This window comes from Neopelma chrysocephalum, unplaced genomic scaffold (assembly GCF_003984885.1).
Source record: "Neopelma chrysocephalum unplaced genomic scaffold, ASM398488v2 Primary Assembly neopelma1_64, whole genome shotgun sequence".
Lineage (NCBI taxonomy): Eukaryota > Metazoa > Chordata > Aves > Passeriformes > Pipridae > Neopelma > Neopelma chrysocephalum.
Window position 1 is genome coordinate 4,010,548 of NW_020897721.1, and position 13,563 is coordinate 4,024,110.

At 59.0% G+C, this 13,563-nt stretch overlaps 2 protein-coding genes across 3 annotated transcripts in view; both read left to right on the forward strand.

Annotated features, from left to right (window-relative positions):
- Positions 1–3,108: 3,108 nt before the first annotated feature.
- Positions 3,109–11,574, forward strand: LOC113967545 (E3 ubiquitin-protein ligase HECTD3-like). 2 transcript variants are annotated; one of them, XM_027683200.1, is made up of 21 exons: positions 3,109–3,506; positions 3,582–3,742; positions 4,291–4,383; positions 4,812–4,947; positions 5,322–5,437; positions 5,703–5,816; positions 6,879–6,961; positions 7,212–7,377; positions 7,739–7,820; positions 8,084–8,266; positions 8,362–8,411; positions 8,532–8,596; positions 8,865–8,968; positions 9,238–9,357; positions 9,480–9,569; positions 9,662–9,868; positions 10,109–10,238; positions 10,636–10,710; positions 10,961–11,042; positions 11,148–11,219; positions 11,382–11,574. In XM_027683200.1, the coding sequence occupies exons 1-21, from the start codon at positions 3,180–3,182 to the stop codon at positions 11,464–11,466; spliced, it is 2,541 nt and encodes an 846-aa protein (XP_027539001.1). In that variant the 5' UTR covers positions 3,109–3,179; the 3' UTR covers positions 11,467–11,574. The 2 variants fall into 2 exon arrangements, with proteins under 2 accessions (XP_027539001.1, XP_027539002.1); XM_027683201.1 differs by lacking the exons at positions 3,109–3,506; positions 3,582–3,742; positions 4,291–4,383 and adding an exon at positions 4,470–4,675 and having other exon boundaries at positions 11,382–11,573.
- Positions 11,575–12,301: 727 nt separating this feature from the next.
- Positions 12,302–13,563, forward strand: part of EIF2B3 (eukaryotic translation initiation factor 2B subunit gamma) — a 98,703-nt gene continuing 97,441 nt past the window's right edge. Inside the window, exon 1 of the mRNA XM_027683183.1 lies at positions 12,302–12,556. Coding sequence (XP_027538984.1) covers positions 12,409–12,556 — 148 coding nt within the window. The 5' untranslated portion in view covers positions 12,302–12,408. The remainder of the gene's footprint in view (positions 12,557–13,563) is intronic.

The following is a 13,563-nucleotide window of genomic DNA, read 5'->3' on the forward strand; positions in this document are numbered from 1 at the left end:
CTCCCACATCGTGGTGAGTGGAGAGAGCACAGGGTGAATGGGGAAGCTGTTTCTGGCAGTCCTTGCCTGCAGCAGGGCCTTCCATGCTCAGCTGGGTGGGTGTGAAGTCCTGTCTGCCAGAGGAGTTTTTTTATAAGTCCTAGACTCATCTCAGAATTGATATCTCTGGCTTTGTGGCTGATTCCAACCACCAGCATGGACAGGAGCAGAGCCAGTGCAGAACCTTTCTGTGCTGGTGGCTGAGTCCCTTCCTGGGGTGTCTGTTTTAAATGGGCATGAGCAAGCTGGTGAATGGACTTTGATCTGCTGGCTTGGCCTCAGTCAGGAGTGTTGGGGAAGGAGCCTGCAGCAGCGAGCTGGGGTTTGAAATGAGCCATCCTACATCTGAAAGGGACTGACATTTGGGTGGAATCAATCCTGCTTTTTCCAACCTTGCCCACTTGTCTCTAAGGCAGATCAGCAGGAAGTCACATTCTTTACTGAGCAGAACTAGGAAGCAGCAATAAAAATAAACTCCTCTCTAGTGCTTTATTGCTGGGCAGGGTAGGGTTGTTTGATAAGTGGCTCAGGGCAGGATGGATAAGGCCTTAGTCTTTGGTAAAAGGTGAGCTGACGTGACCTGTGGGAATGGGCAGGTTAGGATCCAGCTAGGGCTGCTTGGGATGAGCAGGCACCTCTGGCTCTGCTGCCCTTGGAAGCAGCTGCAGCTGATGGAGGGTAACTAAGGTAATTATGGAGGTGTACCCTGACCTCTTATTTCCTGCTACCAAGAAGAGTGCTGCCCAAGGGCTTGCTGGAGCTCTGGGGAAAGAATCTAGCTGGTGACAGGGATTTCTGTTTAAAAAATACTTGCAGTAACAGGACCCTGACCCTAGCAGAAAGGGGATCACCCAGGATGGTCTGGGTTTAACCCCTACAAGCATACTGAGAAAAACTGCACTGGCTGTACCAGGATGAGGAGACCTGTGAAAGCCCTTCCAGTAGGAAGGTCTCAGGTGAGATCATTTTGTGCATGGTCAGAGTGTCTGGACAAACGTGGCTGCTGAGGAAGGACGATGGCAGGATAACCCACAGATCATGCTGTTGAGTTTGCTGTGCAAAGGTGACCTGGTACGTGGCCTGAATCTCCTCTGCATGGTCCTCTCTCATCTGTGGTGTTTTAAAGCCAGTCACAAATTGAATTTCTGCTGTGATGGCCCAGTGAATTGTGGAAAAAGTCAGCCTGGCTCAACTCTGGCCAATCTCAAGGTAGGTGTTATTTCAGTGCTGGGTCACATTTTTTCTCTGATCTCTAAAGGTGTGGGTAGGAACTGTCTCCTACCATGTTTGGCAAGACACATGTCAAATGCCCATGCCCTTCTGGATGTGGCCCAGGGTGAGGGAGCCTTCCTGGGCACCAGGAACCAGAAGCTGTGCATCTTCACCCCATCAGCCAGCCTCAAGTCCATGGAGGTCAATTTTCAAGCCAATGCCATCCTGAGAAAGGTGCTGCTGAGAAGTATCTGTGTGCCAGAGCTGCAGCTCTACGGGGTGAGTAGGGATGAACTGGAGGAGGGACTGGTGTCATCAGGATTGTCATAGAATAGTTTCAGGTGATTAATAACGCTCATGTAGTCTAGCTGTTCTTGTTATTCCACTAATACCCTGGAGTATGACAAACTGTAAGTAGTTTGACAGGTTCTGTCTGTCCCTACCTTATGTAGGATCTAAAATAAAATGAACAAACTAATTGCTCCTGACTTTTCTGGTGATTGGTGTGGTCTGGCTGGGGGTCCTGTGTCCTTCTGTTGGGTTAAACAGTGGATGTGACACTCAGGGACATGGTTTAGTGATGAACATGGCAGAGCTGGGTTTACAGTTGCTCTCAATGAGCTTAGAGGTCTTTTCCAACCTAAATGATTCTGTGATTCTAATCAGCAGGGGAGACTGGTGTCATGAGAGGCAGCTGGAGGTGAAGCAGAAACTGGCCCTGTGGTCCCCTTTGCACACAAAGTGGTGTCATGGAAGTGACTCAGTATTAACTGGCACAACCCTTTGCAGCAGCTCTGCAACCAGTGTTGCAGGGTGATGTGGCTGCAGGGGGACCCTCCTGGCTGTGGTAACTGCAGGCAGAAGCAAGGCAGAAGTCTGTATTTCTCTCGCACTGTGGTTCAGGACACTTTGCTCCTGGCAAGGCGGGTGCCCATTGCTGTGTTGAGGCACAGTCACGCCCGTTCAATAGATAACGCTGCGGGGGTGACAGCTGTTGGATCAGATTGCACCGTGCCTTTGCAGCCAGGGATGGAACTGGACTCTGACCTGCCAGGAGAGCAGTCCGGCACCAGAACAGTGTAGGGACCTTTGAGCTCTGCCAGGTTGGTTGTTTCATGATCCTTAAATGTGGCCTTTAGTGCCCAACCTGAAGAAATTAAGGAAGTGTGGGGTGGAGCTGAGTTGCTCTCTGCCACCACCCTGCCGTGGTATGTAACAGGCAGGTGTGACATGGGGTGACACACTGCCAGTGTTCTGGGTGGTTGGGTGTCATAGCATTGCTCCTGCTGCCAGGATGCCACTGCTGGCCAGGGTAAAGCTGCTCCTGGGTCAGAAAGCCTGTCATCCTCCCCAGCTGATGTTGGAGCATCCCTACCGGGGTCCAGCCTGCCTGAGGCAGGAATATGTCCCCCAGCTAGCCGGGAGCTGGTTCTCCCCATAGCAGGATACCTGCTGCCCTCTTTTCCCTATCCAGGCTGGAGAAGTAGCCCTGTGCCCTGACACCACAGGGACCCCGTCTTTGCTTGTGGGGATGCCGGCAGTGACAAAGATGTTGGAAGCTGGGAGGAAGCAGAGTCCTAAGCCGTGGGGTGAGGGGATGCCTGTGACCTGGGTCAGCTTCTGCCGAGGACTGAGGGACTGGGGTGGGCGTAACACAGTCACGTCTTGGCAAAGGGGGCATAGCGGGGACCCCAGAGCTGGAGAACGGGGCGATTGCGACCTGGGATGGATGACGGGCTGGGGCGTGCCGGGGGACACGGGCGGAGCGGAAGCCGCCCGGGGAGGAGGCGGCGACCGGGCAGCGAGGGCTGCCCGAGGCGGGGCGGCACCGCCGGAGGCGAACCGGCCCCGCGGTCACTCCGGGGCGGGCAGCGCCGGGCCGCAGTCGGGACAGCCCGGGGCGCAGCGGAGCCGGTGCCCGGTGCGCGATGCGAGCGGGCGGGGAGGCGCCGCACCAGGTGCTGGGCCGGCTGCGGTTCCTGCTGCAGTGCAGCGAGTGCTTCCGCTGCGCCCGGGCGCTGCCCGCCGCGCTCTGCTACGTGCCCAAGGAGGTGCAGTACAAGATCTGCAAAGACCCTGCGGCCGCCGCCGCCGCCGCCGCCCGCAGCCTCCTGAGCGTGTGGGACAGCCCGGGGCCGGCGCGGGGCGGGAAGCGGGCGGCGCGGGCCACCATCGAGGTGCGGAAGGGCGGCTGCCTCCGCGCCACCGGCGAGGAGTACTGCAACGGCGCCGGGCTCTGGGTCAAGCTCAGCAAGGTAAGGGCGGCGCCGGGAACCACCCGCGGGATGCCGCTGTCCCGACGGCGCTGACAGACCGGGATGTGCCTTCAGGAGCAGCTGGAGGAGTACGCGGGCAGCCATGGCCTGGCAGAGGGCTGGGTGCTGGCGCAGAGGTTCGGAGAGGGAGGAGATAAGTTGGTCCCGGTTGACTCCGTGCAGAGGATCCAGTGGCAGCACCAGACGCTGGGGGTTGATTACAGACCTGCTGTCAGGTATGGCCTCAGCCCGCTGCGCCCCGGGCAGGGACTGGGCTGGGCTATGGAGGCTGGAGACGCGTGTGGCCGGTACCCACAGAGGATACGCGACCCTGCCATCCCAAATCCCTTGGGCATGTCCAGCACAGCCCTCTCGCTCCCTCCAGCGCTGGTGGGACACACCCCCACCGAGCCACCGGTGGGCCGGTGGGTGCCCTCTTGCAGGCTAATCCTGTTTGCTTGTGGCAGCACCTGCACAGGATAAAGATGCCGGGGTTTCCAGGGCACTCGGATTTGGGCTGAGTAATGTCATGGAGGTAGTGCAGTGATGAGAGTTCAAGTTTGATTTTTGTGATGGAAGGCCATGTGCAGGGCTGGATTCCCCTGCTCTGTCCCAGCCTGTACCTGGGTGCAGGGGCACTCTCATCTCTCCCACAGCTGTTCCTGCAGCCCCTGGGTGTCACCCCCAGTCCTCCTCCACTCCAGGCTAAGGCAGTAGTGCTTGGGCACACTGAGCACTGACACATCTTTTCCCTTGTATGACTCCTCTGCCGATGCTGCTCCAGCTGGGAACAAGTGGTGGACCTGACTTACTCCATGCACCTTGGAGAGATGCCCAGACTCATAGAGCAGGATGAGGCTGCCGTGCAGAAGTTTCGGTATGAGTGCATCTCCTAGAGTGGGACTGCAGCACCCTGAAGGGGAGCTAGCCAGAGCCTGAACGTGGCTGCAGGACCAGGACTGGCTTCAGGCTCGGGAGTGGGGAGGATGGGTGCCATGAGAAGCCTTTTACATTGGTACCTCTCGACACTGCTCAAGTAAAGATGGCCTTTGCTCCGTGGAGCATTGGAGCGACCACGTGCTGCTATTCCCACTGGGCTGGAGTGGCCATAAACCCCTGGCGTGCTGGTGATGAGATACAGCTGTGCCATCTGCCTGCTGCAGGGACAGGTGCCAGTCACCATCCTGAGTTGGTGGCCACGAGACACTGTGGCCAGTCTGAACTGGGGCACCTGCACACTGCTGGTGGGCAGGTTTGGGGTGCAGCCTGGTCTCCTCGTCTCATTAACACAGAGACTCCCTGCAGGTCTGTGCCCCCAGGCTGGAGCTACGAGCATGACATGGAGCTGGGGCGCTTCCTGTATGATCACAGCGAGAAGCAGCTGCAGCACGTGGACTGCACCAAGGAGCACATCAGCAGCGTTGAGGTCTCCTCACAGACGGTGCGTAATGGGGCTCCTCTGCAGCCTAAAATCGGCATGAGACGCATGAGCATCACTGCAGCTGCGGGGAGGAGTGGCCAGCACTGGCTATCCCCTCTGTGAGGGGCAGGGGATGGTGGTGGGGTTTTGCTGCCCTAGCAAAGCTACCGGGAGTTGGGCATCTGGAGCAAAACCCCCCCTGTGTCTCTGGGGCACCGCAAGGGGTCCAAGGCCGTGCCCAGTTGCTCTGTGCAGGAGCCACCATCCACCTGCAGCCTAAGAAACCAAGGGGCTGGCCTGGTCCTGACCTCTTCTGGACCCACAGAACCCATCTCAGGGGTGGTCTTGGTGTGCCCAAGGATGCTTATCTCCCTCCCCCTGCTGCACTCTTACAGGAGGACTGTGTTGCAGCCCATCTGACAGACAACCAGACATACACCTTCTGGGAGAGCAACGGGCCCCCAGGGCAGCACTGGGTGCGGCTCAAAATGAAGAAAGGAGTCATTGTCAAGTGAGACCTCGGGTGTTCCCCTCCATGCCAGCAGCTTTGCCAGGGATGGGAAAGGTGCAGGACAAAGCACCCATTTCCTCCTCAACCCAGCTTTCCCTCAGCTGCAGCTGGGGACTTGGGGTTGAAGTGAGGGACAGCTGCTGCCAGAGGCACCCCAGGAAGACACAGCCTTGCCCCCAGGCCTGGGAGAATTCTGGGGGCACCTCTGTGTCCAGGCAGCTCAGGAGGGGAGGAGAACACTGCGCCTTGCTCTTCTCATCCCTAGGAAGCTGTGGCTGATACTGGATGGGCAGGCCAGCTCCTATGTACCCAGGCGAGTGGCTGTGTATGGGGGGACACTGAACAGGCTGCAGCACCTGAGAACAGTCCTAATTAACGAGTAAGTAATGAGCAAGGAGCAGTCTGGGTTCAGCTTATGCTGAACTCCAGAGCTGTCTCTGCATCCTGAGCAGGTGCTAAGGAAAGGGCTGGGGTTGGTTCTGAGTTACTTGCCAGTGACAATGGCTCTCCAAGGGTCGGGACTCCCTGGGTGCAGGCTACATCTGTCCCTGCAAGTGTGGTGGTCCCTCACCTTCATGTGCCAGCCAAGCACCTTCATCTCCTCTCCTGCTCCTCACCTATGCTGTGGCAGCTGGTCTGCAGTGTGCTTCCTTCTGCCTGGTGACTTTCTGCCTCCTCCTCCTCACCTCTGGGAACACATGCCACTGCTGTCACCCCTCTGAGCATCTCTGCCATGCTGTAGCCAAGAAGTCCTGGAGAGCTTCCTATCCCTGTCTTCCTTCTGGCTCTGAGCATCCTTCTCGAGGCAGGCAGGAGTTTACTCAGGAGTGCAAAGATCTCCTTCACCTTCCCCAAAACTTACCCCTTTGCCTTTTTTGGCCGAGCAGTGAGATCTGTCTTTGAAGAAGCTCCCATGAGACCGCCAAGGTGTCCTTTGCAGCTGTGGGAGCCAGCTCCTCCCTCTGTCTGCTTCGTTGCAGTGGTTTTTCTCCATGGGCCCGTAGGACTTTGATGGGACCTTGAAAAAGGCTTTGAAAATACACAGCAAATTTCTCATCTCCACAAATCCCCATTTCCTTCAAAAACCCTTGGATGACCAGCTCTGCTTGAAGGATGGTTCTGCCCTTGTGAGATGTGCTGGGACCCCCCAAGAACAGTGACATGCTCTCAGCCAGCTTGTCTTTCTGTACTGCTTTGAATTTGTGCTCTTTACTGGCTCTTTGGATGTGGCTTCCACCTTCTCCAGAATACCTCTGTGCCTCTGACAGCCTCTTCTCTCTGCTTGGGCCCCTCCTGCCGTAGCCCTGGTGAGGCTGGGGGGCTTTCACCATGGGTAGCAGTGCATCCTCAGCTGGGGAGCCACAGTGGCCTGTGCCTCGCTGGCCACCTCGCTGGTGTCTGTGCCTTGTGGTTCCACCATCCCTCTCTGTGCTGTGTGCAGGAACAGCTACCAGAATGTCTGCATCCTCCGGGACATGAAAACCCACATGCCAGTGCTGGAGATCCGCTTCCTGGAGTGCCGGGGTGAGCCTGTGCTGCCAGAGTGGGGCTGCCAGCCCAGCCTGGCCCTAAACCTGCAGCTGGTCCTGGCACCTGCGGCTCTTCCTGCAGCACCTGCTGCTTTTTTAGGATCCACTGGAGAGAAAGATGAGGAATGAGCTTCATATGAGATGCCGCAGGTGCTGGGGGCACCTTTCCCCAGGCTGCAGCATCCAAGCCGTGCTGGCTGCACAGCTGCAGCAGCGCACACAGCATCGCTGTTCCTTCTTGGCAGACCAAGGGTACAATGTCCGTCTGCAAGGGATTAAGATCACATCCTTCTGGGAGTGGGACTTGATCCTCAACGCTGACATGTTCCAGCCAGCCCGGCTGGTTCGCTACCCTCTCCTGGAAGGAGTGGACGCCGACGTGCTGTACCGGCGGGCTGTGCTCATTCAGAGGTACGGTATGGGGGTGTCACCCTCCCTGCAGTGAGCCCAGTCCCGAGAAGAACCATGCCCTGGCCTTCAAGGCAGCCCCAGGCTGGGGTCGGGACTGGCCCCACAGGGAGACCCTCTGCAGCGATTCAGCTGCAGTGCTGTGGTGTGTGCTGGGCTGCCCTTGTTTACAGCGTTTTCCTGGGGGGAATGAAATAAAACGTTTGGCCAGAGGGTGCTGGTTGGATGCTCCCCTTGGTGTCTGGTGTCCCTCCGTGGGCTGGAGGAGACCCATGTGCAGCGAGCACAGTGCCCAGGGGCTGGGGCTGTCTGTGGTGAAATGCCACCCTCCCACAGCCTCATGCTGCTTCTCTCTGGTCTCCAGGTTTGTCCACCTCCTGGAAAGTGTCCTGTGTTACCTGATCCCCCTCTCTGAGGACAGCATCGGCACCTTTAATGCACTCAGGGTGAGCATTTGCTGGGCTCCCCTGGGATGTTGCCAGTATTGGTGTCTCCTCATGAGCTCAGATGTTTTTCTGGGGGCTGTGGTGTATCCTCCTTGATCCAATGGGGACAGACCAGGCCATGGCTGAGAGTTCCCACGCTGGGCATTGCCCAGAGGGGTGGAGGAGAATCCCCTGTGACACCAAGGGCTGTGCTTCCAGAGAGGAAAAGAGGGCACATGGTGGCAGGATCAGGTCTCTGACTATCCCTGCCTGTCCTTTGTTAGAGCATGAAGCCATTCCTGCTGCTGTCCAAGCAGAGTTCAGCCCTCATTGCCCACTGTCTCCAGTCCTCGGAGAGCGCTGCTCCTCACAGCACACCAAAGCTCTGCATCAACCGGCTCCTGGCCCGGGAGCACCGTGCCAACCCTGCACTGGACCCCAGCTGCAGGAACACCGTTTTCACCCAGGTATGGCAACACCATGCCCAGTGTCAGGTACCTGCCAGTTCAGCATCACTTGCTCCCACTGTGTCTCATCCTCTTTCCGCTCTGCTGCTTTCCAGCTGTACGAAGGCCTCAGATCTTCCAAGAACAATCAGCCCCTGGACTACAGGTAGGACTTCAGCATCATATTTGTGGAGTGTCACCTCCCCAGAGCAGGGTGCGAGGGGATGCCAAGTGCTGCTGGTGCTCTCGGAGGAGGGATGTGCATGAGGCTGTTGCTTCCCCACAGGTGGCCCCTGACCTACACCCAGTGGTGGGAGTGTGATTTCATCAGTGAGGGCATCATCGACAATGGTGAGAGCTCTCCCCTCCTGCCCCAGGGCCCTCCCCTGGGCTCTCCCCTGGGCTCTCCTGTGCTGGGGTGCAGATCAGCGGGTGCCCACGCTGTCCCAGCTGCTCTCTGAGAGGCAGCCCTGCCCTGCACATGTGGGGTGCTTCCAGCATCTCCCCTATGCCACCAGTGCTTCCCCTACCCCAGGGAGGGGAGTAGCTGGGCAGATGCTGTGGCTCAGTGTCTGGCCTTGGTGTGTCAGGCAGTAACCAGCCTCTGCCCCCACTGCAGGTGGTGGCTTTCGGGACAGCCTATCAGACGTGTCAGAGGAGCTGTGTCCCAGCTCAGGAGATGTCCCCGTGCCCCTGCCCTTCTTCGTGCGCACCTCGAACCAGGTTTGACATCCCACTGTTTGCCCATCCAGGCCGAGGGGGCAGCCAGCAGAGCCTGGGGATTTTTAGGCTGTTAGTCTTGTCTTAATGCTTTCAAGGCTGTTGGCTGGGGGAGCTGTGCTTGTACCTGGGTGGTGGAGATCTGGAGGGGTGAGATCTGGAGATCTGGGCAGGAGAGGCAGACAGAGGAGTGATGGAGGGGGAGGCTGCAGGAGAAGCCATGCTGGGCTGGTCAAATCTCTGTCTGTGGGTCCTGAGTTTCTCTCCCGCAGGGTAACAGCAGCAGTGACACCAGGGACATGTATGTCCCCAACCCTTCCTGCAAGGACTTCCCCAAGTATGAGTGGATTGGGCAGCTGATGGGAGCAGCCCTGAGGAGCAAAGAGTTCCTGGTGAGCACAGCAGAGCCTTCCTGGCTAGTGAGGGGGCTTGGTGGGGGCCACGGTGTCTCACCCACTGCCTCTGGGTGAAAGAGGGGCAGGGGGAGGACGCACGTGTCCGCTCCCTTTGGCAGATCCTGTCTTTGCCGGCACTGGTGTGGAAGCAGCTGGCAGCAGAGGAGGTCAGCTGGAGCAAGGACTTTGCCACCGTGGATTCAGAGCTGGTGAGCAGGGCTGGGGGCTGGCAGGGCAGTGCTGTGCACTCCTGTGGCTGCTCTGGCTCCACTGTGGTGGCTACTGCCCATTTGGGTTGCAGGTGAAGCTGCTGGAGGTGCTGGAGCGGGTGGACAGGGAAGCCTTTGAGTTTATGTTTGGCAAAGAGCTGACCTACACAACAGTGCTGAGCGACCAGCGCGTGGTGGAGCTGATCCCCAACGGCAGCAACACCGTGGTGCGCTACGAGGACCGCAAGGAGTTCATCCGCCTGGTGCAGAAGGCTCGGCTGGAGGAGAGCAAGGAGCAGGTAACACCATCCCCCAGGGCTGGCCTGGCTCCAAGGGGACCCTGCTCCTGTGGCAAGCCATCCTAATACTTGTGGGGTTCATGTCATGAAAATGTGTCCCCAAAACTAGCTCCAGTTGGGCAGTTCCATGCCCAGGATGTCCATGAACCCTGTACCCCCTCTGGGGTCCAGTGGTCCCAGGGTGGCTGCCCTGGGCTCAGACCCACCCTGGTGACACGGAGCCCCTCCTGTGCCCCCCAGATCGCAGCCATGCGCGCCGGGCTGCTCCGCGTGGTGCCCCAGCCTGTGCTGGACCTGCTCACCTGGCAGCAGATGGAAAAGAGGATCTGTGGGGACCCTGAGATCACGGTGGCCGAACTGCGGAAGTTCAGTAAGTCACAGGGCCAGCCCCAAGCTGCTCCCAGCCCCCACGAGGGCGCGGATTCCCCTCAATGCTGCTTGTCCTGTGCACGCGTCCTGGTCATGGGGTGCCGAGGGGCCTGGGGGAGAATAAGCTAGAGGAACCCTGGACAGGGATGCTTCAGGATTAGCTGCAAACCCCACTGGTCTCCGCTCTGGTCCATCTGGTCCTCAGCTGCTATGGGCAGAGGCGAATGGCCACCCTGCAGACTGGAAGCCCTGTTTCTCCACCCATCACAGCACTGGGTGCTGGCCCCACTCAAGGGTGCCAGGGGCTCTCAGGGGCTCAGTGGGGAGCAGAGGGTCTCCTCCTCTCCTTTGCTTTACTGGTAGTTTCTAATGAAGACGTTGCACATTCTTCGTTGCAGTCAGGTTTGATGACTTTCCCTCCAATGACATCCGTATCCAGTACTTCCTGGAGGCACTCAACAACTTCACCAGTGGTGAGTGGCCCCAAGCCTTTCCCCGCTCTTCATGTGCAGTGGGATGGGTGAGGGCATAGAGTATAGCATCCCACTGCCTTTTGCACCAGGGATACTCACCAGCTGCTTCCCTGGGAGCTGGCTGAGGTGGCCCTTCCTGGGATGCCCCTTGTTCTCGGGGTGATTCTGCAAGGGCAGAACCTGCTGCGAGAGCAGCGACTGGGACAGTCCTATTCCTGTCCCTGAGCCTGATCCCTGTTGTTCCCCTCAGAGGATCTCAGCCGCTTCCTCAAGTTTGTCACTGGCCGGAGCCGCCTCCCAGTTCAGATCACTGTCTACCCAGAAAGGTCGAAGTGAGTCTGTCCTGCCCTGCTGGGGTCCCTGTGCCCTGCTGGGGTCCCCACACGGTGTGAGGTCTCTGCACTGTGCCGGAGTCTGACTCTCTTTTCTCTCCCAAGCTTGGATGCGTTGGACCTGATGCCCCAGTCCTGCACATGCTCCTCCACCTTCTTCTTGCCCAACTATTCCTCGTGAGTTGAGCTGAGGACAGGGACTCTCCCCTCTCCAGCACGGGGCTGGCATTGGGGTTCGCTTCCAGACTCCCCAGACCCTGCCCTGGGGAATGTCCGCGTAGGTGTGGGGAGGGAAGCCTGAGGTTTTCTGTGCCATGACCCAGCGTTCCACCCTGCCAGGGCCAAGGTGTGCGAGGAGCTGCTGCGCTACGCCGTGTACAACTGCATGTCCATCGACACTGACAAGAACCCCTGGGATGAGTGAGACCCCCACGTGCCCCAGGCCATGGGAGCCGCCTGCCTCAGGACACACCGGATTCAATAAAACTGCAGGGCCAGCTCCTGCTGTCCTGGCCTGGGTCCTGTTTGTGTCTATGCTCCTGGAGGGCTGGGAATGGAGCTTGTGGCCAGTGCTGCAGCTGGAAGGGCCAGCATGGCACTGCCTGCTGGGCAGAGGGTCCTGTGGGGTGGAGAGCGTGGCGTGCTCAGGGGGAGCTGTGGGTCCTGTCCCTGCCCTGCACACGGAGTGCTGGGGGAGCACAGCAGCGAACTGACCCTTCAGTGCACCCACAGACAGCCCCGAATGTACCACACAGCCCTCCCCAGTACTCCCCGACTGCCCACCACACTGCCCCCAATGCCCCCCAGATCGCCCCCAATGCACCCCACACTGCTGCCAGTGCCCTCACACAGCCCCCAATGCCCTCACACAGCCCCCCAATGCTCCCAGTGCCCCACGCAGCCCCCCAGTGCCCTCACAGAGACCCTCAATGCCCCCAGTGCCCCCACGCAGACTCCAAATGTCCCTCAGTGCCCCCTCAGTGCCCCCAAACACCCCCAACACTCCTCCTCCGCCCACCCCGCACTCTCCTCTCCGGCCGCCAGGGGGCGATGTCCCGCTGAGCGCCCCCGCGCCCGCGCTCGGATCCATGACTCGGCGCTCTGCACGCACGGGATCCTTCCCTCGGCGCTCGTCTCGCTGCCCTGGCCGGGTGGCGGCCGCCCGGCGCCGGGAGAGGAGGCGGATCGATCCTCTCGGCGCTCGCCCGCGATCGACGCCCTCGGCTGTCCTTGCGCAGGCGCAGCGCGGTGGCGCCGCCATTGCTGCGCTGTCAGTGCCGGGAGCGGCCGCGGGACCGGTGGCATCGACCGGTCCTGTCTCGCCCAAGCCCTTCCCTGCCCTGCCTCTGTGCCCCTCCGTAGCGCCATGGAGTTCCAAGCCGTGGTGATGGCGGCGGGAGGCGGCTCCCGCATGACGGACCTTACCTCCAGCATCCCGAAGCCGCTGCTCCCGGTGGGAAACCGGCCCCTGCTTTGGTACCCGCTGAACCTCCTGGAGCGCGCCGGCTTCGAAGGTGAGGCACGGCGGGGGCCGGGCGGGCTGGCCCCGACACCGCCGGCGCTCCCGGCTGTTCCCCGCTGTTGTGGTGCCGTGTCGCAGGTGCCCTGCTGGTCGGGCAGGGGCTGTAGCAGATCGCTTCTCTGCACTGAAGCTGTTGGCCCGTGTGTCACGTCCCTTCCTGCCCTCTGTGCCAGCGCCCCTTTCCCCCTCTTCTCCCCCACCAAGGGCCGGGCACTGCCTGAAGGTGAGGTGGGCATCAGTCTCTTCTCCCAGGTAACAAGTGACAGGATGAGAGGAATTGGCCTCAAGTTGCATCAGGGGACGTTTAGATTGGATATTACAAAATTTTTTTTCAGGGAAAGGGTTGTAAAAGCATCTGAACGGGCTGTCCAGGGAAGTGGTGGAGTCACCATGTGGATATGGCACATGGTTTCATGGTGAACACGATGGTGGTGCTGGGTTGATAATCTTAGAAGTGTTTTCTACCTTAATGATTTTCCAATCCCCGGCTCTGATGTCTCTCCCCTGGTTGCCGACCATGAATCTCTCACATTTCTCTCTCAGTCGTTACTGACAGTGGTGTGAGGAGCGTGTCAACCCTCCAGGGATGGCTCCTGGTTTGTTGTTTCAGCCTGGCCTGAAGTTCAGGGTTACTTGCTCTGTGTGAGGCGTGCAGCCCGTGTGGCAGCACAGAGCCAAGCTCTGGGGTTTGGCCAGAACAGGGCAGGGGGAAGGGGCAGATTTGTGTTGCTCACCTGGGGGCCTTGTTCCACAGGGACACTAAGGTGATGCTTAGTACCTGGTGAGGTCCTTTAGTATTATCTGGGTTTAGGTATTTGTTTACCTTTTGAGTGGTGGACCACATCTTTCTGTGGTGCCTTCCCAGCTTCTTATAAAGCTTCTTCCTGATACCTTTTCATGCCTCTGTGTTTTCACGTTTTTATTTGTCTTGTGCATTTGTGCTCCTTTCTCAGTCTGTATTTCATCCCAGACTGCGGCTTTTGTCCCGATTGCTTCTTT

What these genes read in the sequence shown, in the direction of transcription:
- LOC113967545 (XM_027683200.1), top strand. Translation starts at nt 3,180, where the DNA reads ATGCGAGCGGGCGGGGAGGCGCCGCACCAGGTGCTGGGCCGGCTGCGG. An exon ending in TGGAGGAGAGCAAGGAGCAG is followed by an intron (nt 9,869 to 10,108) that starts GTAACACCATCC and finishes TGTGCCCCCCAG; the next exon opens with ATCGCAGCCATGCGCGCCGG. An exon ending in GGCCGAACTGCGGAAGTTCA is followed by an intron (nt 10,239 to 10,635) that starts GTAAGTCACAGG and finishes TCTTCGTTGCAG; the next exon opens with TCAGGTTTGATGACTTTCCC.